The 22809-nt window shown below is 40.4% G+C and overlaps 1 protein-coding gene across 4 annotated transcripts in view; it reads right to left on the bottom strand.

The window, feature by feature from the left end:
- LOC126384769 (DENN domain-containing protein 5B-like) overlaps positions 1 to 22809 on the bottom strand; it is a 123293-nt gene that overhangs the window by 65309 nt on the left and 35175 nt on the right. For 2 of the 4 annotated variants that reach the window (XM_050036043.1, XM_050036044.1), the window contains exon 2: positions 8899 to 8958. The exons of the other annotated variants lie outside the window; for them this stretch is intronic. In XM_050036043.1, coding sequence (XP_049892000.1) covers positions 8899 to 8958 — 60 coding nt within the window. The remainder of the gene's footprint in view (positions 1 to 8898; positions 8959 to 22809) is intronic. 4 annotated transcript variants of the gene reach the window in all.

Genomic DNA, 22809 nt, shown 5'->3' with positions numbered 1-22809 from the left:
ATGTCATGGTGTGTGTGTGTGTGTGTGTGTGTGTGTGTGTGAGACAGACAGTTGTCACGGCACATAGCAGAGACAATCTGTGTCTAATGCTGGACAGCCCAACAGCTGCTCAGCTAACCACCAGAGCTGGTTATATTACCTACTGTCTCACTACATCTGTGTCTTCAGACAACTGACTCCATCACAGTCTTACTCTCCTCTAATGCTCTCTGTGTATGCACCACCACTGAACCACAGTCACACTATTGCTCTTGGTGATTGAGAATAGAAATGTATTGTGGCCCTGGGCTTATTCTAAATCATTCTGAATCACAGCATCAGCAAAATGCACAAAGGCAGAAAATATGGGAAATGTAGGTAGGCCTAAGTGCAATATGATGGTATCATGGCAGAAGGGATATCAAAAGCTCTGGATAGAAAAAGAGCAAAATAAAAGCCTAAGTTACAGTTTTTTACATAACATTTCATAATTGTTTTTTAAAAATAATTTATTTGTTTCATTTTACACGCCTGTAATTTTCCCAAAGGGAACTACGTCATTCACTAATTATAGGAGAAACAGAAATTTACTCGAATGAAAAGCTCAATTCAAAGGGGTTCTGTGTAAGGTTCGTTGATTATGAGTTGTCTGGACACGGTTCTCCACGTGCTAGCTGAGACAGTGGCTAACAGCTAGGGGTGTAAATCACCAGTTTCATCACGATACGATATTATATCAATTCTTTAGACCATGATACAATATTTTCGACAAAGTCTGCCACTATATGATTTCGATTCAATACAATTCAGGGGTCTGCGATCAATATTAAGCAATATTATCTGGCCATTTAACACAGTTTGTCACAGAAGACGCTGCCACCCCTTTCTTTCTTTTTTTTAACTTTTGGCCATAAAACACATAAACAACACATAAATAATAAATAGGCCTACAGTAAAGTTCACTTTAATCTGACTCCACCGACACAAATAACACAGCAAGTGGGATAAGTTAACCTGCAGGGCTTTCTGTCAGAGAGACCTTTCTGGAAGAAATCTTTTCATTTTAACCCAAACCATCATCTTTTTCATAAAAGTTCAGAAATATCTGTCTTAAAGCCCTGAAGGCCAACTTCTCCAAACAGCCATAAAACACAGATTAACGACAAGATCATTCAACAAAACTATTAACATTCAGCTCAGTAATAACTGTCAAGGTTCATGGACAAAACAATTGTTTTTTCTGCTAATCACCCATTATTAGCTTTAGTATGTTAACATAAATTAGCCTAGCAGCTAGCAGACTTTTTTCCTCTACTCATAGCTTAACGAATTACATGCAGCATTATTATTTTTCTTACTCACCGGTGGTTTAAGTCACTGCATCTCCTGACAGAACAGCACGGTTGAATTTCAGCCTTCATGCATGGTTTTTCAGCTGAACATTGTTAAAACAGCGCACCTAATGTTGCTAAAGCAAGAAGTTAGCGGAGTGAGACGCTGTTCCAGGCAGGTAACGTTATGTTAGTGTTTTATCTCATAACATCATTGTTTACATATGCCATGTGCTCTGTCTGTTGTCCTGTATTTTCTCTGAAATCCAAAATATTTCCACTCTGCTGATTTATTCCCGCGTAAATAACATTATCCTCACTGTCTTTCTCTTGGCTGCTTGCCATCTGCCTGCCACTGTTTGACAGTGACACAGACTAAACGCCTATGCTAGACATACGATATGGATCAATGTTTTCACTTTACATCAATGATATTGGATCATTGATCATTAAATCAATATATCGATCCAGATTAATGGATCGGTACACCCCTACTAACAGCTAACAGTGCTTACTCCATAAACAGTGCTAACAGAGCTAACAGTGGTGGCATGACTTCATTCTTTGCTTAGGACGCTATATCTTTACACAATAGATAGTGGTGTTCCGTCAGGAGAGGCAGACCAGGCAAATATTTGGGCCCCCCCCAAAAAATGGAGAAAAAGGCCCCGATGGCCACTCATAATGGCACAATTCAAGTAGCAACTATAAAAAAAAGAGAGGGAGAGACAGAGAGAGAAGTCAGGCTGTGTCAGCTCTGTCCTCAGAGACAGGTGGAGACAGAGCAACGTGTTACAATGTAACATATATGAAGACATCTATCTTTACAAAAAACTTGATACACTCTCTGACAGATCCTTCTATTAAGTCCTACATTTCATGAGTTTTTTTCTTTACAATTTGCATCTATATATACACAGTAAACCTATGATACACACACACACACACACACACGAGCAACAACATACAAAAGCCAGAGTCCATCTCCTTACAGCTCACAGACTGCTTTTTATTTATTCCTCTACTCCATATCTTTTATTTTATGTTTGTTTGTTTTCACACACAAACTCATAAAACAAGGTAAACATATGAGACATATGAAATACGCATCTATATATATATACGTTTCTCTATCTGTACTATATATATATATATTTCTTTTTTTGCTCCCTAATTTAATGACCTATTTTGCTCTGCTGACTATTGTCATTTGTGTAATGTCAAAAATGTCATACAACATTGTTGTCGCATTCTCTCTCCCCTGGTGTGTTTGATTTAACAGGAAACAAGTAAACATACAACATCCGACCTTTAGACATCATAATGACTAATTCCTCAGTACAAAGTACTTCCAAAAGTTTTTTGGAGTTTGGGTAAACCAACCATTAAAAGCGTAACAATGGTGGGCTTTCTCTTTTGGCTAGTCTCCTTTGGCAGTCAGCTATAGACCAGTGATCCACGAGTTGAAAGCCATTCTGAATCAAGTCAATTCATTGATTTCATTTATCCACAGTGGGACAATAACCAATTAAAAAGATGATGACGAGTCTTGCTCTGGGGCAGTTCAACAGGATAAATACTCACAACTTTTTCAATGATGAAGTGCTGATGGTGCTCTCATACTGGAGTCAAATCTGTCGCTCTGTAATGACTCTCTGTGGACTATTAAATCTCACCAGCAATCACCACCATTTCATTACATTTCAGCGACCAGATCTCCGACAGTACTGCTACAACATGGAGACAAACCTCCATTGATTTCATTTGAGTGAATGAGCTCTGTAACTGGGAGCACTGGTGTATTGACTGCAGATAGTATGGACCTTTATATGATTGGGACGAGGTCAGAAGGTTACTGAAGACGAGTGCAGGATGAAGGAGGAGGGGCAGACTGATCGTTTGGAACATTTAATCATTGATCATTCCAGGGTGGCCCTGTCACTGGATCAATAAGGGTTTTGTGTGATGATATGGCTAACACAAGGCTAACACAATGACTCTCTACAATTACAAGAAATTCTCAAACAGAGCCTGTTAATCTTACCTGTAGGAGCCTTTATTACATTATACACAGGCCTTTAATCCTAATTTCCTTTGTTTTTAAGAATATTTTATCATATTCCAGTAAGACTCAATACTCTCTTGATATTTACCAGCTGTCTCGATAAATACAGTACAATGTATATTTCTATAGCACTATTCATACTGTGTTTATCTACTGTCAGTAAAACCATAGAATGTAAAAATAATTGGTTTGTGGACTCCTTGAAGCCTCAAGGTTGGCACTATGGCCATCACTATGTTGAATGTTTGGAGCCAAAAGTGACCATATTTGGATGAGAGGGTGGAGCTATAGAGGGGTGAGGGGTGGATCTGAATCATAGACTGTGGTGACACCTTGTAGACAGCCTGTCACTCAACGCGGCCTAGCCCTTAATTATGCGTAACTTTAATTAAGCCTTAATAAAATGTAAATGGGTGAGTTAATGTGGCTGTCACCCAATGCTAATAGTAAAACGGCTAATGTTAATGTGTGCCACCAGCCAGGTTAACGTTTATGATAAATGTTTAATAAAAAATTTGCAGAAACTCCCTTGAGGTGTTCTTGAGATATCATGTTCACAAGGATGGGATGGATGGACAACGACAACATAATGCCTCCAGCCAGGATCTGTTGCACCCTGTGGAGCTTTCTTGCAAATAAACACAATTATGTTTACACTCAATGCTTCTCTCTAAACTGCACTGTGTGTACCCCTGAGGCCTCAATGATCGACAGAGAGAGAGAGAAGGTGAAAGGTTGAGAGGCAGCGCCAGATGAATAATGAAAAGGCTAGCTGACATTTAAGGAGGCTCAAGGAACAAAACAAAGCAAAACAATGTTTCACAGTCAGGGGTGGACTGTGTGCCACGGGTTGACTCCCTCTAGTTCTTTCCCCTGCACCTGCACAATACACACACTACTGTACACAAAGGATGAGATGACTTTTACAACACCTGATAAGGCGATATCTGATTTGGTTCATGTACAAACAGCAGCGCAGTGGCCTCAAGTTGTTGAGGACATACTGCGCACACACACTCAATCTCTTTGTCTACCTCTCCCTCACACACACACAGATCCAAATACATACATCATGATTTCACTACTTAGCTGTGTGCCCCAGGGGTCCAGGGCTGTGTATCTGTATCTTTGTGAGCACGAGAAGGACAAAGAGAAGGTGACAGGGAAAAGATGAAGAGGAAAGGAAAGAAAACAGGAAAGAGAAGAGAAGATGCCCCATGTTTAAGCCCCTCCACCCTCTGCTCTCATTAACTCCTCAAACTCTGGTCTGCAAGCAGGGAAACAAACAATAACCCAGAGGCAGGGAAACAGGATGACTGAATTTCTTTCATTAGGGTTCGGATGAGGCGAGGGCCGGAGGTAAAAATAGTCAGCTACAACCAGGGAGGACGAGAGGGACTGATTTGGATAACAAGCTCAGAGAAAGTTGACCCAAATACTGTACCATGAAAAAAGAAAATGAGAGAGAGAGGGGCTAAGAGGATGAACTGTATTGAAGGAAGTAATCCAGGTGGGGGTGGTGGAGCCCATAATACACAGGGATCTGGAGACCATAGAAGTGATGTCCGCCTTACACAAATTTAGACTGAAGTGATTTCTTTTCTCTCAAAATCGGCCTGGATTGCTGGATCACGTCAGCTAGTTTGATACTCTAAATAAAGAAAGAATGTAATATGAACATGGCTGTATGTAGTGCACCATCATCCTCAAACCATTATTATTGTTGCTTCTATTATCAGCTGATTGCTCTGTGATGATGAGTTTTGCATTAACTCAGTGATCAGTCAGTTTAGGATTGGGTACTGATGATTCCATTTTAGATCCCAGCAAAGCTAAGCTACAAGGTCATAGTTATTGTCTATTTTTGAAATCATAGACCAATGTAAATATCAATCAGGTAACATCATCCTGCACTGTAAACTCCAATCGCACACTCAACTTAATTTTCTTTTTTTATACAGCTTGTGGCGATATTGTATCGCCACACAATGCCAAGAATTAATTTTTTATCATATAAATTACTATTATTACAAGTACAAATTAAACTTTAGGCAAACTACTAGAATAATATGATCAACTGTGTTTTCAGTCCACTAGATACATTTTGCTGAAGAAAAAAAAAGAAAAAAAAAAGGCTGAAGTGAGATCAACAGACTGAAAACTTTATCTTTATTAGGTAAAAGAGATGTTGACAAAGTTTTCCTTTCGGGATACAATTTACAGTTGAAAAAGGGTAATAAATTGCAATATATTACAATGTAACATATTTTAATTGCAAAAATATTGTATTGTGACCTAAGTATCGAGATAATATTGTATCGTGGATCCTCTTGTGATTCTCACCCCTAGTAACATAAAAGTTTGAGTACACCAAACACAAAATACATGTATCACATGACTCTTGTCTGACAAAAACTTTGTCACTGTAACATATGTTTTTGGTTGTTTTCGTTGTTGTTTGAGCATTTAATGCTATGTCACATGAACATAAAAACATTAAGTACACATTTTAAAACAATTTTACTTATTTCATTAAACTAAAAAAAAAGATACTCTGGCCACATTAGGTTTCTCAATTGCTAGAATAGGGCAAAGAAATGAATTCTGAACCAGGAAGCGCTCTTTATTTCACCTAAGCACAACTGAGGTGAAATAAAGTTGTATACTAACAGTATACGACTTAATTCATGGTGCAAAATGTCTTTACCCCAACATTAACTGTAACCCATTAGAACCACTGTGAATTACATAAAATTAATCACTGCGTAATGGGTATCCTAAATGATTTAGAACACATTTAAACACAGTTTTCTTCATCTTATGGCCTTAAACACATTGTTCACGGCATGCTGGGAAATTCCACTCATTTAGCCCCAACACGTCACAATAAGTTAAATGCACAATGACAGTGTTGTTTATTGCGCTTAAACTAAATTGGCTTTAAACATTTGAGTAAAATTCACTCAAAACTCAAAAAATGTTGAATGAATTGTTGAATTGTTTTTGTGTCAAGTGAACATGAAGTTTTTATGTCATTTTGACAATCTGGGGCATTTGTGTAGACTTTACATTAAAATATTGTTTCATGGATGGATTGGGGTTTACACTGTGTTCTAAGGTTAAATGTGGTGTTCCACAAGGACCAGACCTTTTTTGTTAATGTAGTATTACCTGTACACAGGGTTGAAATTACCATTTGACTATGGCAGGCAAGTTTTTTTGTCATTTTATCAGCCACTTTTCAATTAGAAATAATTTAATGTAAAGAATGCTGTCATTAAATGTTCGAAATATCGAAATATACACACACACACACACACACACACACACACACAAAAACCCCAAAACATTACGTGCATGTTAAATCTACACTATTCGAAATTACAATTTTGGGTGAGCTCACGTTTCTGGAGTCAAAAGGTACTAAACACATGCACGCGCATTCAAAAAATACATCAATACATTTCAGTTCACTCAGAGAATATTTAACCTGGGCAAAAAAAGCAACAGAAACTAGAACACCACCTCACGGTTGTACGTCTCTGCAAACCAGTCTAGTTACAGTCCAGTTACAGTTTATATCCATATCTGTAAAAACATGGATGCTTCACACACATCCTCGACCCGACAACACAGAAGATCTACACAATCAGCACAGTTTCAAAGTGGGCACCCAAGATTAGTGTCACCAGTTAAGTATCTGACCAAATGTCTCCCCTTCTGTTCCTGAGATATGACATTAGGTAATGGCCAGTAAAGTGTTTTTGCATAACATAATGATGTCACAGTAAAGATGACCTTTGACCTTTTGGACATAAAATGTCATTGCCTTATTGTAGCCTGTAGCTCCAGCTAGGGAAGTCTTGATCCGATATTCGGATCGGTATCGGCCGCCGATATTAGCAAAAAACGTGCATCGGCATCGGATCGGACTGCATGGAAAAATGCCAATCCAAGAACTCCGATCCAGTTTTTCATGGACTCCGATCCAGGTTTTCCGGCCAGCCCAGCGCTCCGCGATTCAAGCAGTCCATTCCAGTGATCCGCTCCAGCTCTTACTATCAATCCACCAGGCCAGCATGCAGATGGCAGACACACACAGAGGGTAGGAAGAGTAGCAGTCAATTTAGTTAACTGACTATTTGTTTTCTGCTCTGTTTTTTGAGAGTGATATTTTTATTTGGTTTACACTTTTACTGTTTAAGTAAAGAGCACTGATGGCATTGTTTTGGGCACAATTAGTGAAATTGGAGCCATGAATGGACTATTGCTTGTTTAAACAGTTGTACAATATTGTGTGTGGTTTTTTGTCCCCTCTGTTGGTCCCAGGAAACAGCAGCACCAGGCTGGCACTGACACTACTAAAATAACTGAAAAGGAAAGGCTGCATTATTTGTTAAATGTCAACAATGTCTTGTGGTGTTAATCTATTTTTTATTTATTAGGGGGCCAAAACCCAAGTGTATGGAGTCTTGCTGCTATTTTAATTTCAATGTTAGACATTTTAAAGATTTCTTGTGTTGATTTATTTTCTATTTATTAAGGGGCCAAAGCAGCCAAAGCAAACCAGCTATATTTTTTTATTTAATGTTAATGTTCAAGTTTAAAGTTTGTTTATTTAACCCTGTTAACAATAAACGGGTCAGTTTCTCATACCAACTGTTGTGGATCATTCTAACAAACCCGATTAAGTAGTTGTTCTTGTTAGAGTAATATCGCTTTATAAAACCTTTTCTTACATGACTGAAAACAAAATAAGTGAATATGTATAATACGCGCTTGGATCGGATTGGTATCGGTATCGGCCAAAACTCAAGGCTGTAATATCGGTATCGGATCGGAAGTGAAAAAGCTGGATCTGGACATCCGTAGCACCAATTGCCTCTCTGTACACCGCTTTCACATGTGTGCACTTCGCGAGACCGCCTCGCGTGCAAGCCCGCACATGTGAACGCGGTTTACAGAGAGGCAGTTAGAGCTACAGGCTACAATGAGGCTAAAAACAGCGTTCAAATGACGTTTTTCCAAACAACTTTTTATGTCGGGGCTTCAGGACACTTTGATCACTACGGACGAGCAGTGTGTGTTGTGAGGACTCTAAAACTTTACCTGAACCTCCATCGGCATATGGGTGAGTAGATAATGGCTGAATTTTCATTTTTGGGTGCACTATCCCTTTAAGCCTAAGTTATAGCATAGGTCTTAGATGTTGGGGCTGTCTGATAAGAATGGTCACAGACAGGACCCAATTTCATCTGCAACAAAAATGGGTCAAAACACTAATGTGTAACAAACCTGATAAACTTGGTCTGTGCATGAAATGATTCTGTAAAAATCCCATTCATTTTCCCCAATGAAATCACTTTAGAGCTGTAAATCTATACTGGGGCATGGCTGACGTCATATTAGGTCACATAGCTTACGAGGTGAGCAGCTGACTGAGGTAAAGCAGGCGGGCCATGCAGACAGTGTGTGAGGTGTTGCGCTCTGTTATGAAGATGTGAACAGTGGATGGTGTTTTACCTGTGGCTGCAGTTTCTGGATCCCTGCCTTGGCGGTCTGCTTCAAGCCATTGGTACAAAGCTATGGAGGAGCCACATGCAGAAAAACATGGAGCGAAAAAACAAAGAAAAAGAGCGCAATGTCAAAACAAATGCACACAGAAAAGCAGATTAATAAATGCATGGGAATGAGTAGAGCATGAACAAGACACTATCAATATCACAACAGAGCATGGCATGGCATTTAAGACATAACACATAGGCTTGACAGGGTGTATTATTCTAAAATGGCACTTTTTAGTGTTACTTTTATTAGACACTGAACCACCAACAAAGTGTAATTGCCACAAACTGCAGACACAAGCAGAATGTATGACACAAATTGCTGGTAATCGTCTGCATAGTGTAACATTCCTTTCTTTTTCATCATAAGACTTTGTCCATAAATATATGTATTCTTTGAGAGAGTAAAAAGTGCCATTTCAGACGTGCAAGACTCAATGAAAATGTTAAGATGCATGTCAGCGTTTGCCTTGAAAGATGAAGCTGTAAGTGAAGTAGTAGCTTGTGGTTTAGTGTTAGTGAGCAGCAAACTCTTTGGAGTTGCACCAAGCAGCATTTGTACAACAAAAAGACATCCAGGAGCAGCAAACCACTGACGTCATATTTAGATCTCAGTCAAACCTTGGACGGTTTCCAAGGAAATAGATAGGCCACTCAGCAACTCAATGTATTTAGGCATATAGACATGGTACCAAGACAACCTGCTAAAGTTAAAACTGAGCATCAGAATAGGGAAGAAAGGAGATTTAAGTGACTTTAAATGTGGCATGGTTGTTGGTGCCAGACGGGCTGGTCTGAGTATTTCAGAAACTTTTTATCTACTGGGATTTTCCCGCACAACCATCTCTAGGGTTTACAGAGGATGGTCCAAAAAAGAGAAAATATCCAGTGGGTGGCAGTTCTCCGGGTAAAAATGCCTTGTTGATGTCAAAGGTCAGAAGAGAATGGCCAAACTGGTTCAAGTCGATAGAAAGGCAACAGTAACTCCAATAACCACTTGTTACAACCAAGTTATGCAGAAGACCACGTCTGTTTAAATCTGTTTAAACTCCTCTCCAGTAAGCACTACAGAGCACTGTTTGCCAAAACCACCCATCACAAAGACAGTTTCTTCCCCATGCTGTCGTTCTGATGAACTCCTAAACACTCAAAGAGTGGCAGGTCAAACAACACTGCATCCTTGTATATATTTTTTTATATTTGATGTATAGTTGTATATTTTTTGTATATGGTATATTCTGTATATTCCACTTCTTGCCTAAATTTGAGTACTTATGTCAATTCTGGTACATTGACAGCAAGTCTGCCGGAGTCAAATTCCTTGTATGTACACACGTACTTGGCAAATAAAGCTGATTCTGATTCTGACAAAAAACACATCAACCTTGAAGCAGATGGGCTCCAGCAGCAGAAGACCACACTGGGTGCCACTCCTGTCAGCTAGGAACAGGAAACTGAGGCTACAATTCACTCAGGCTCACCAAAATTGGACAACAGAAGATTGGAAAACTGTTGCCCTGTCTGATGAGTCTCGATTTCTGCTGCGACATTCAGATGGTAGGGTGGTGTTATGGTGTGGACGATATTTTCTTGGCACACTTTGGGCCTCTAAGTACCAATTGGGCATTGTTTGAACACCACAGCCTACCTAAGTATTGTTGCTGAGTTGCTGTGTCCATCCCTTTATGACCACAGTGTACCCATCTTCTGATGGCTACTTCCAGCAGGATAATGTGCCATGTCACAAAGCTCAATGGCCTCCACAGTCACCAGATCTCCATCCAATAGATCACTTTTGGGATGCGGTGGAACGGGAAATTCGCATAATTGATGTGCAGCCGACAAATCTGCAGCAAATGCATGATGCTATCATATAGCCTTCTGAGATTTACTCGCCAAACGGAAAATCTAACATATTGGTCTGGCTGGTGTTAATGTTGGACCCTGATAAATTATATATTTTTTAAAAACTTCATCCCGTTTCAGGCAGTCTTTTGCAATGTGTCTGTTGTGCAAAAATACAGTTATTGCGCAGCCCTAAAAATAAAGACCTAAAGCTTGAACAGTTTCAAACTCAAAGCCCCCATAGTTTATAATACAGGCTTTCTGTTATACATTTTAGTCTCCAAGCCCAAGCTGAGATAACTCTGATGACATCATTATGACATATTTAGGATTATTTTCTTAGACTTGACAAAGCTCTTCCAGAGCCATAGAAGACATTATACAACTATTGTGACAGGGCAGGATGAGTGTTACTCCCCAGGACTACGTCACTCTGTAAAATTGGTGGCATTCCCCTTTAACACACTATAACTATATTTAGTAAAAACAGGCTTACACCGTCTACTGTAAATGTCTCGATTACACCAGCATACAAACAGTCTAATCTGTGTGTTGATGGAGAAACTCCGTAAGCATACAGAGTGTAGGCTAATCCCTGTGAGATCATCTCTGCTCTTGCAATTGGAGTCACCAGGCTGGAGATTAGAAGCCTTAATCAGCTCTCTCCTGCACACAAAACTCCCCAGGAAAAGTGCCTTAGTTTTGAGAAAAGTTTTGAACACGGCAAAGGGAGAAATTAATCCCAAATCCTGGCAGCGTTGGCCTTGTATACACTTGAAATATGTACAGGAATATAACTTCCACACACACACACACACACACACACACACACACACACACACACACACACACACACACACAGTAGAAGTTTGGATTTTAAGGTCATTGTGGTGATGTAAGTAATTTTATGCAGCTAGTAAATTCCTAAAATAGACTTTGAAGTGCACACTCAGGACGTGTGTGTATGTGGGTGTGTGTGTTTGTGTTACAGGGACAGCACTCTGAGGGGCAAATTCACAATGAGTGGATTGCTGCCGTGATAGCACCATGATTTCGGTTCACTTGCGACCCCTCTGTCTTGTCTCAAAGTCCAAAGGTCCATTAAGTTTTGCAGCTTTTACATTGTGGGATTTTGGGCTGTCCCGCACAAAAGATGACCAATGTGAAAGAAACATAGAAATAGCTTTGGTCGTGGCTCTAAAACAGTGGTCCTACGTCGCTCAGTGAGAGAGGTTCAAGGATGGTTGTCATGGGGGCGTTGGTAGCTTAGTGGTAGAGCAGGTGCCCCGTGTATAAGGCTGTTGCTGCAGCGGCCCGGGTACGACTCCAGCCTGTGGCCCTTTGCTGCATGTCACTCCCTCTCTCTCTCTCTCTCTCTCCCCCTTTCACACTTGTCTGTCCTATCCATTAAAGGCTAAAAATGCCCCAAAAAATATCTTTTAAAAAAAAAAGAAAAAAAAAAAGGATGGTTGTCATGGTCTTGCAATCGAAGACAGCCTGGGATAAAATTCTGACAGTGTCAGAAATTTGGGATGACTATCTCACTGTGTGACTTCTGTTACAACCTATGTCTACTAACCAACCAACAGAAATGCAGCATGAAATGACGCATTGGTGCTAGACCCAAACAAACAGACGGATAGCAGCTTGCCATGGAGGCAAAAAAGAAATGTGTAAGATTCCAGCAAAGAGGAAAACCTTCCAACCCTCAAGCTCTTACCATAATCCAGTAAAGAAGGACAATTCATGAAAGGAAATAGCGGCAAAGCTATAGCTGCCGGGTGAGCAACCTAGCAGCTGGCAAACAGACGCAGAAACACAGCAGTATATAGTGCCCACAAATCTTTAGGTTATTAATAATGTGACATTAGAGACAATCCAGCTCAACACTCTGGACTGAAATGTGGCAGTTATATTCTTGTACATATTTCAAGTGTATAAAAGGCTATTGCTCCTTGCCCAAGGATTCTTTGACATGTGGACTGGGTGAGCTGTGGATCAAATTGCCAATCTTCCGATTAGTGGGCGACCTGCTCTACCTCCTGAGCTACAGCTGTACAGTTTGCATACCTCAAACTTGATGTCATACCCATGTTTACCCAAGCTTGTACTAAACTTACAAGATTGCTAAAACCTCACAGTCTGTAGGAGACTTTAAAGGTCCTGACTGACAAGATACAGAGGCACTCCTCAAAACTTCAGGCAAGAATTTAAACGTAACGGAGAGACACAGAATTTTGGATAAGTCTTAACACCCCAGTCTGTCAGTGCGCTTTAGTTACCAACTTTCTGAAGACACTAATAATTTCACTGTAACTGTGTGTAGCTGTTAGCACAGATCATTGTGAATTAGACTGTTTTTGCAATGTAGCTAATTTGTTAAGAAAAGGGCCAATTTTTTGCCGAAATATTTGTATATTACATAATTTAAATATGTGCAAACCGCACCGGAGCACTGAGATGCTATTTGCTTTGCAGTGCAGTTAGAGGTGCATTTCACCCTTTGTGGCTGCTTTGACAATTACATGATTTCTTGTTTAATTTGTGCAGATTTAGCAGCTGCAAAAGCTGTGCAATCCTTTTGTGAATCGCCCGTCAGGTTTTTGTCTATACTGCTGATCTTTATGACACACACACACCTCCCTGTAAGTGTTATATAAGTCTAGGACATTAAGTCTGCTAACTCTGCAGTTCCCTCCTTGCTGTGTGACTCCGTCTGGGACAGGAAAAGAGTTTCTTCCACCAGCTGACTTACTATCTGTGCACATGTTCAGGTACTTGTTTTCTGCCTGAAATGGCTGTAATTAGCACTGCGCTGTTATAGCCAAACCGATAGTCCTGATTATTTTGATCAATATGTCTGTATTTGGCTTGATGACTTTTTCAGATTGATAATCTTCTTAAAAAGTTGAGGGTTTTATTTGAGAAACAAGTCCTGTTTCTCCTTTGAGGCCAGAAAAAGAACTGGTTCTGGATTACAGAGATCTGTTGTACATGAATGCATCTGCACATTGTTTGCACGTTAGTTACTGCATATCATAGTGCACTTTTTTCAGGACTGGTGGCTATCTTTGATCTTTCGTAGGCTCAGTCACTGGTATTTGTTAATTTATAAAGCCATACTAGGTAAACTCCCCTCGTACATTTGTATGTTGATTGAACAGAGATCTGACTGTAGCTATAGTCTGACATCTCAAGACTTTGTTTTGTTATCTAATCTGAGTGCAAAGACTGAGTTGGGTAAAAAAGCTTTTATGTCTCTGCCTGATTTTAAAGTTTTATATTGTGTTGCTGCTTGGCTGTAACTTTTTTGGACGCTGCTGTCTTGGCCAGGTTTCCCTTAAAAAAAGAGATTATTGATCTCAACAGGACTTACCTGGTTAAAAATGGGTTGAAAAAATTAAAACATTGCGCCTAATGAATGGTCTACTCCAAAAAGAGAAAATCAAAACGTGATGACGGATGTTTCAACTGTAACAAGCCGCCACAAATAAATGAATGTTATGCACTCTTTGTTCCCTCCTAAATCTGAAATACTTCCAAACAACGGATGATGATGGCTGATGACGGATGATTTTGTTTTGCACGTCTGCAGCTACAACATCCATTTACGGTTTTCATGGCTGTCACTGCAAGGTGCATGCATAGCCGCATGACAGCTCTTAAAAAGTGGAGGCTGCTGTTAGTTTAGCAAGTGCTTGATTTGATATGCAGCAGAGTTTTCTATGGGTGGAGCACGCATTCTAAACATCAATATCACAGTTGATCATGTACATTTAATGTGGGAAGCCAAAATCGTGATTAATATTCGATTAATTTTGCAGCCCTGCACTGCACTATTTTACTTAAGAGTTTGACTTGACTTGACTTTGAGTTTGCCAAACTGGACCTGACCTTGTGCCATATGATACAATCACTTAAACAGAAAAGACAGATTCGATCAAACCTTTAGCTTTATCTTTATAATGGATTATCTGTACAAGTCTCTGCAAGTTGGTTGTCTTAGTGTGCTGACATAAACTAGGGGGAAACCAATCAATAGTAGAGGTGACTTTTATTAATGGGCTACAATATGCTAATCCACTGGTTCTTTCATTTTCTTAAAAACTAAGTAATTCTGAGAACATCCAAAGAATCATCTAATCGTCCTCCCCTGAGCTGCAGAGACGTAAAAGATGGACCTGTTCTCAGTTCAATAATTCTGCACAGGTTGGTATTTTTCACCACAGGGTTTGCTGTGGCACCTGGGACTGAACTGAAAGTCTCACCAGTCATTCTGTGAAATGATGTGTCACCAAGTTCAAATGGTGAATAAATCAGAAGTGAGGGAAACTGCTCAGCTGCGACAGTATGTGACAGGAAAACCACACACACAGTGCTGCTGGCACTATCTGCTTCTTACGTCACTGCACCACCGTCTGTCTGTCTGCCTGCCTGCCTGCCTCTGTTCACTATTATCTGCGCGTTCTCATGTCTCAGACTCTCATTCATCTCAAGAACTTTCAAAATCAATCAAAGTCACATACTATAGAAAAATGCAAAAATACATTTTGGACATATTCTGGATTATGAAACAAACACACACTTGCACCCATAGATTCTTTCTGACATGCAATGATTGCACCAATGAGGCAGTTTGGAGTCATTATAGAGATCAGAACTGGCATGAGATCAATCAGTAGCATATTAAACTGAGTAGGTATTGGTCTGCATATTCTGCTGCTTAAAGCACTTCATGCATAAGATGATTATTGATGCTGCTTAAATGCCTCTAACATCTAAACTGCATCTAATATTGTTCTGATATTCTTCCAGCTCAGCCCTGGTAATCCAATTTAATGTGTGCACAGGGATTACATCTGGGTTCAGTAATAAAGTATACCAAATCTCACGTGCAGAGACAAACCAACACTTAAGTATTGCCTGTGCATTAGGGCTCAATAGTTGACTATAGTTGGTGGCAGTAGCTCAGTCCATAGGGACTTGGGTTGGGAACCGGAGGGTCGCCTGTTCGAGTCCCCGTCCGGACCAAAATATGGAGCGTGGACTGGTGGCTGGAGAGGTGCCAGTTCACCTCCTGGGCACTGCCGAGGTGCCCTTGAGCAAGGCTCCGAACCCCCCAACCGCTCGGGGCGCCTGACCAAAGGGCAGCCCCCTCACTCTGACATCTCTCCACTTTGTGCATGTATAGGTCCTGTTTGTGCATGTGTGTGTCTTTCGGACCTGTGTGTAATTGACAAGCAAGAGTGAAAACATTGAATTTCCCCTCAGGGGGATTAATAAAGTAAATAAACTTAAAACTTAAACTTAAACTTAACTTAAACTTAAACTTAAGCAGCTTGATTCGACTCCCAATCTCACAGTTGAGTCGACTGTCACTGGTGGGAAAATGTGGTTATGAAACAATAGATCATTCCATTTGGGCATGGGGGCGTTAAATATCTGATTTTACACTGAACTGCTTGGTCTGTCCTAAAAAAACATGATATAGGCTATTTATGTATAAATTTACTGAACAGAAGACTCACATAAGAGCACAGCACTAGCAGAGTGCTGAATTTTTTTTGACATTATGAGAAATTCTCTGTCTAAATCAGCAGAGGGAGGCTCGTAGAAACAGCTGTTTGTGTGACGTGTTCCATCAGTCTGTCTGTCAGTCTACTCTGCTTAGTTTCAGTACTATGAACAATACTCCACTGTTACATACACCCCCAAAACACAACAAAGCGCGCTAGATGATACACGTCGCATTACAAAGTCAATTTTTATGCCAAGCCAAGAAGACACATTGTTTAATTGTGTGTTCCCGTACTTTGTCTAGTGTGGAACAAATATAAGCTAATGTTATAATGAGAATATGCATCAGTGAGCAAAACAACAACAAAAAGCACAATTTGACCATTGCTTGACAATAAGCAAGACTTGACCAATCAGATTCGACTCTATAAATTCTTAGTTGGGGACACCACTAGTATGTATAAATGTGTCTTCCCCCTCTGTGCCATAAAGCACCACTGTGATATCAAAAACATCAATGAGCCACAGTTACATTTGCACATACACCGTCCTGCTGCAAATACAAACTAGAGCACCAAATGTGGATTAATCCACGGCTAAAAATATCCCTCAACAAAGCACTATTTCCTGCTTTCTGAGGAACATTCGGTCAAAACTACAGTGACCATCTGTTTTAGGAAATTACTGAGACGTTATCTAAAATGAAACTATATATTTGTGAGCCTGATTTGACATTGACACAAGTGGAGTTTTGTGATCCTGTGATCTTGGCAGCTTAATCTGTTTCCCTCTAAGAAAGTACAAGGATCAGTACAGACAGTCTCTTCTAACACCTGCCTCCTTACACCCATAAAGCCTTGTGTTTCCCTGTCATCTCCTATGGTTAGGTTGGACTCCATTCTCACTCAGAAGGCAGTTACTTGCAGCTGAGACAAGCCACATTCAAACAGTCTCACACTAAAGGTGTGGACATACCACTCGAAACCACTTGAATGAATGAGCTACTTAACAGCACTGAGGTCAATATGGTGAGAAAGATGAGAAAAGCACAAAAGCTGTATGCAGCGTTCCAATAGACAAAAATGTCTAACCTTTTTCATGACTTTTCAAGGACCCATAATAAAATTTCCATGCCATTCATAATGTATAACACAAACAGGCCTGTATAGTACTTCAAATCTTAATTTTGTTATTATAGGTGCAGTCCACAGACACAGACCGCCTGTATTAAGAGTGGGAGACAGCTGACAGTTTGATTGGCCCTGTGGTTAATTCACAGGTAAAGAGGGTTGCAGGACTTTTACTAACGGGTGCGACTGGGTGCGGCTATGACTTAAACATAATGACGGGTAATGGGTTGGTTCTTGTACTGAGCTTTACAGGTATGGGCAGGTGCAGGCTTTCAAAAATGGACCTGTGCAGGGCTCTGCTTTGATTTTCCATGCTCTACTTTCAGAGCAGGTAAAACAAAACCAAAGTGCACACTGGTGCTCCAAGTGACAACTGAACGCCCTATGCTGCCGATGTCAACAGCTCCATTTCTAAAACACAGAACAATTTAAAAGTAGTAGTCAGGTATAGGTATGGAAACTTTGGGATTCATGAACCTACATGTTAAATCACACTGTCACAACATTATATTTCTTCCTCCACTTGTCCAATGTTATTCAAACATATCAGACTCAAACTTTGTTCAAACATAATTCCATCTAGCTGACATGCAGGAAGGGGGAGAAAATGTAGAAACACTGTAATGGTAAACAAAACATCACAAATAGATGAATATTAGAGCTACGTTACATCAACAGCTACAAAAAATAAATTTGCTGTTACGTTACAGTAAAAAAGGTTACTTCCATGTGCCACCCAAACTACTGTGATAATCTCTCTACACACCACCAAACTCCATGACTTCTTCAAAACGTTCAGTGATTTTACTAATTCTATGACTTTTCCAGGCCTGGAAAATGACAGTGGAATTTCCGGGTTTCCATGACTGTGGGAACCGTGTGCATGAGAGCAGAAATCTTCTCTCAGTCGCTCAATGTACAGCAAATAAAAGAAGTTACAATGGTGAGTCAGTCAGTACATTTACATGTACAGTTAAGTAGAGCTACAGTTATAGCTCAACTAGCGCTTTTAATTGGACTACTGTCTTTGTCTTAGTATATAAGCACGGGAAGGGAATCAATTTATTGACCAAAGTATGTCCAACTCTGCTACGATAGGTGGTGATATGCTCCCTTTCAGCTTGTTAGAATTGGACTTTCTTCCCCTTGACCTGTTAGGTCACAGACCAAACAATCGAGCGTCATCCAGCTGTTCCGAATAGGATGCCATTCCTTGTTTTCCTCCCATCCATGTATTTTAACATTATTTAACTCTTTCAGCTGACACAGCAAGAACTGTGCCTCCTTGTCCATCCAAAAATGCATGACTCTGGATGTAGATTTTGCCATGTTGTTACCAGCCTCTTCTTCAGTTACACATTTAATGCTATGCAACTCCCAGGTCAAAGCCCTGGAAGGGAACTGTGCAGAGCGTGTAGGCCAGTTTGGGTCCGATTGACTGTATACATGCAGGAGTAATTCGACTCCCAATTGTGTTATCTAGGTGTGTTAGTCTGACTTTGAGAAATTCGATGTAGTACGATTTCAGTTAGACAAACATGTTTACATGCATTTTAAAAGTCTGGTTTTGGTCGGACAACACAATAAATAGATCCTCTCTTATGTCATGTTAACATACTAAGTGTCGATCCAAAACCCCACAACCCTCTGGGACTCAGTATTGATGCAGATGATTGACTGTTTTCAGCCAGATTCATATTTATTATAATACACTCATTACCCACAATTGCCACTATGATTTCACTCCCTGGGCCCTCCATACAATTTAATCTGAGGTCTATTTCATTACGATGGAGTCTTTTCCAGCGGGCGCTCTGTAACGTCATCCATTTGCTGTGTTTGCTCTTTGTATGGTTTCAATCCTACCAGCACAAACTCAGATTTTTGTGATTCATACATAATGGTCATGGAAATCTGAATTAAAGTGCACAGCACTTGGCTAAACACAAGGTGAAAACCAGGCAGGCTTTATATCAATAACATGAGGTGTGCAGCCGTTCACAATTAAAGCTATTACCATGAACATTCAGGACTACTCTTGACTGTGGACAGAACAATGTCTGCTGGGTTATCACGCAACTAACAAACCACCTGTTTTACTCTCGTCTTTCATTTCCATGATCAAAGCTGAGTGAGGAGTAACAGCAATTTGTCCACTTGCTCCTCAGCTCCTCCCCCTTCCCCTCATCAAGGTGAAAGTGTCTGGTTGCCATGGGATACCCCTGGACTGAGAAAGCAGCTGCTGAGAGCAGCTCCGCTATTAAAAGTGAATGAGAGTATGTTATGAGTATGAGGGCCGATTGGGCCCCTGTGGACAGCCCTCACTGCCGCCTCCCAAATTGAATTGCAAAGCAGCAGCTGTGCAACAGTTCAGCAACAACAGATCAATGAAGACTGTGACTGTGTCTCTACCTGCCTCTTTCTCTGCTATCCTCTCAAACAGTCTTCTTAAAAACAGTCCCACTTCTGGCCCTCAGCTGATTTTCTGGTTTACACTGCAAACCTCTTCTGACACTGATTTACTGACACTGACACTGAACTGTTTTAAGAATAAATGTATCTCAAAGTGCCTATCATGCCTGACATTAAACCCCAGTCATTCTAAAAAATAGCCTCATGATAATATAGAAATGTTTTTTGAAATGTGAAAAATGCCTGTCATGAGGATTATTTCTTCAAGTTGCTTCTTTTGTCCAAACAACTGCCCAAAACACAATATTGTGATATTTCTAGGCTGTTTCGCAATATATCCCCATATTTTGAAATCTCAGCTTTAGATTTGGCCCACGGACAATAAGCCTACACACTTATAAAAAGTGTCTGGAAGAAGATCAGCTCCGCACTCAGGATTGCAGGTAAATAGGCATACGATATGGTGCTTGTTAAGGCTGCTTAGCAACCTTAGACACAACCTGCTGCCATGCTCTTGAAAGCTGGCACAAAAAAGGCACAGGAGTAGCACCCAGCGCCCCACCTCACATTATCCAGGTGGTTAAAGACACAGCAAATCAAAAGTGTGGGATCATTTTCATAAGGTGAAGGACGAACCCAAGGTGATATGTAAACTCTGCAGGCAAACATTCGTCGACTACAAACATGAAGTATCATCTGAAACATGGAAGTAGCTACATGCCCATTAGCCACTTAGCACAATCATTACTGCTTTGCCTACAGCATCATTAACAGGCGGCTCGCTCAGTTTGTGACGTGCACTTGTAGATAAAATATAGGCCTATATTAATGAAGGTTCATTGGTACGGTTTTGTATTTCTCTGTAATGTAGCACAGTGTTAACAATGATACTGATACTATTCCCTCTCAGACCTTGAACTCAAACCATTGTGTTGCCTCGCACAAAATATATGATTTAATAATTACATTAATATTGAAAACACATGGGCGACTAGTCGAATAATGACCCTAAATGACGACCATTGGTCGACCAGGAAAATTCTTAGTCAGGGGCAGCCCTAAATAAAGTTAAATAAAGTAAGTAGTGCCATAATAAAGTTATGTGTATATTTATTCAACATATATTATATGGTGATGAAATCTTTATTCTATTGATGTACATATTGTAATGAACATTATAGCATAATACATATTTTATATTTCTGAAACAAATGATCACAAATGCTGTATACTTGGGTCTACTTCTCACCAACAGCCACTGCATGGATACACACACCACAAACATCTAGCAGAAGGCTCTGAGAGGAACTTGACCTTTGCATCAGGGAATAAAGGAACAATAGAGCGCCTGATTTATCGTGTGCCAGCAACTTCCTGCTGTGATGCTCTAACATCATTGTTACTCTGCTCTTTGGATTAGTTGCTTCAAGTCATCAGCAAGTACCCTCGACCCTACAAAAGTAAATATTGAGCCATTCAATCACACATTACATGCAGCACCCAAATAGGAATTGACCGTTTGTTAAATCCCACCCAGCAGTAGTGTGGTGGTGGAATATAAATGTACTGTTCTTGAGTACAAATTTAAAGTACTTGTACTTCACAAGTTTTTTTGTTTCATTTTCATATTTACGAAATCTTTCTGCACACACTTTTTGCTGCAAAAATTAGCCGCCCCCCACCTCGCCTCTGTATTTCTGCTGACAATCATCAAAATAATGAGGTCATTTCCATCAACAGACAACCATTACAGTCTGCTACGCCTTGCAGGAGAGGTCCCCCGGTGTCAGGGGTGGGGTATTCTATGACAAACTCTGCATCATTAGATCCACAAATCACTTAATGCACCTCTAATTACATGCAATAGGCCCCAGGAGAATAAATACGCACTTGCATGTAAATGCACACACACACACACACACAAAAATGCTGTATACACAGAACACAATAACGATAGCATGTGTGAGACAGCATCTCATTAGACCAAAATGTTAAAGCCCAGCCCCTTAATAAGCACACACTGAGGAAAAAAGCCCAATTACCACACACACATGCATGTGCACAGACACACTTGCATGCAGACAAATACAAGAAACTGAGGAACTAATCATGTGTTGGCCATAGACACTGATGGATAATGCATGTGGAGCCTGTTGCCCTGCTAGACCGGGTGATCAGACACTGTGCTCTACGAGTGTGTGTGAGAATCAGTGTGTGTGTGTGTGTGTGTGTGTGTGTGTGTGTGTGGACTCCATAGTCTGACTGGCTTTGTTGCCTGGCTTCAAGGCCATGCAGATTCACATCACTGCGTGTGCGTGTGTGTGTGTGTGTGAGTCCTTTAGAGGCAGACGGAACTGACAGACAGAAAGGAAAACTCCGCAACCGCCAGCCGACTGAGAGACGACACTGACTGTGTTTCACCTGCAGCATAGAGGTACAGACAGTGTGCATTCATGGCTTTGACAACAGGCCTGTGGTCGTCATTATTCACAGTCCCCAGGGCTTGTATGTCTTGTGCTACATCAAAAGCATCTGTCTGTGCATATCCTAAATATGCGCTTCTGAATACATTAAATCATCCCCCTCCACGAGTCAATCATGCATGAAAGCAACAACGCATCCTGGCACAAAGAGCCTGTGGAGTACACACCATCACTACTGACGTGGAAATATGGACTAAAAAACAAACAACCAACCACTTCATAAAGCACTTGGGTCTAGTTTCAATCTGAACAGGTAGAGTCACGTTTGTAAAAAAATAAAAAATAAAAGCTGCAGATACAAATTGATCCATTTGTCATGCATGTGCTATCCCGACAGATTTTACACAAAACAAGACTGGGGTACTTACTTACAAGAGACAGATAAAGCTGAGGCTGAGATATCCTGAAATTTGGTCTGTATGGATCGAGCCCTACAAAAAATAGATCCTACATCCCCCAGATGCAATGTGATAGCATCTCATT

The sequence above is a fragment of the Epinephelus moara genome, chromosome 23, assembly GCF_006386435.1.
Source record: "Epinephelus moara isolate mb chromosome 23, YSFRI_EMoa_1.0, whole genome shotgun sequence".
In the NCBI taxonomy this organism is placed as follows: domain Eukaryota; kingdom Metazoa; phylum Chordata; class Actinopteri; order Perciformes; family Serranidae; genus Epinephelus; species Epinephelus moara.
This window is presented reverse-complemented; position numbering and strand designations above follow the sequence as displayed.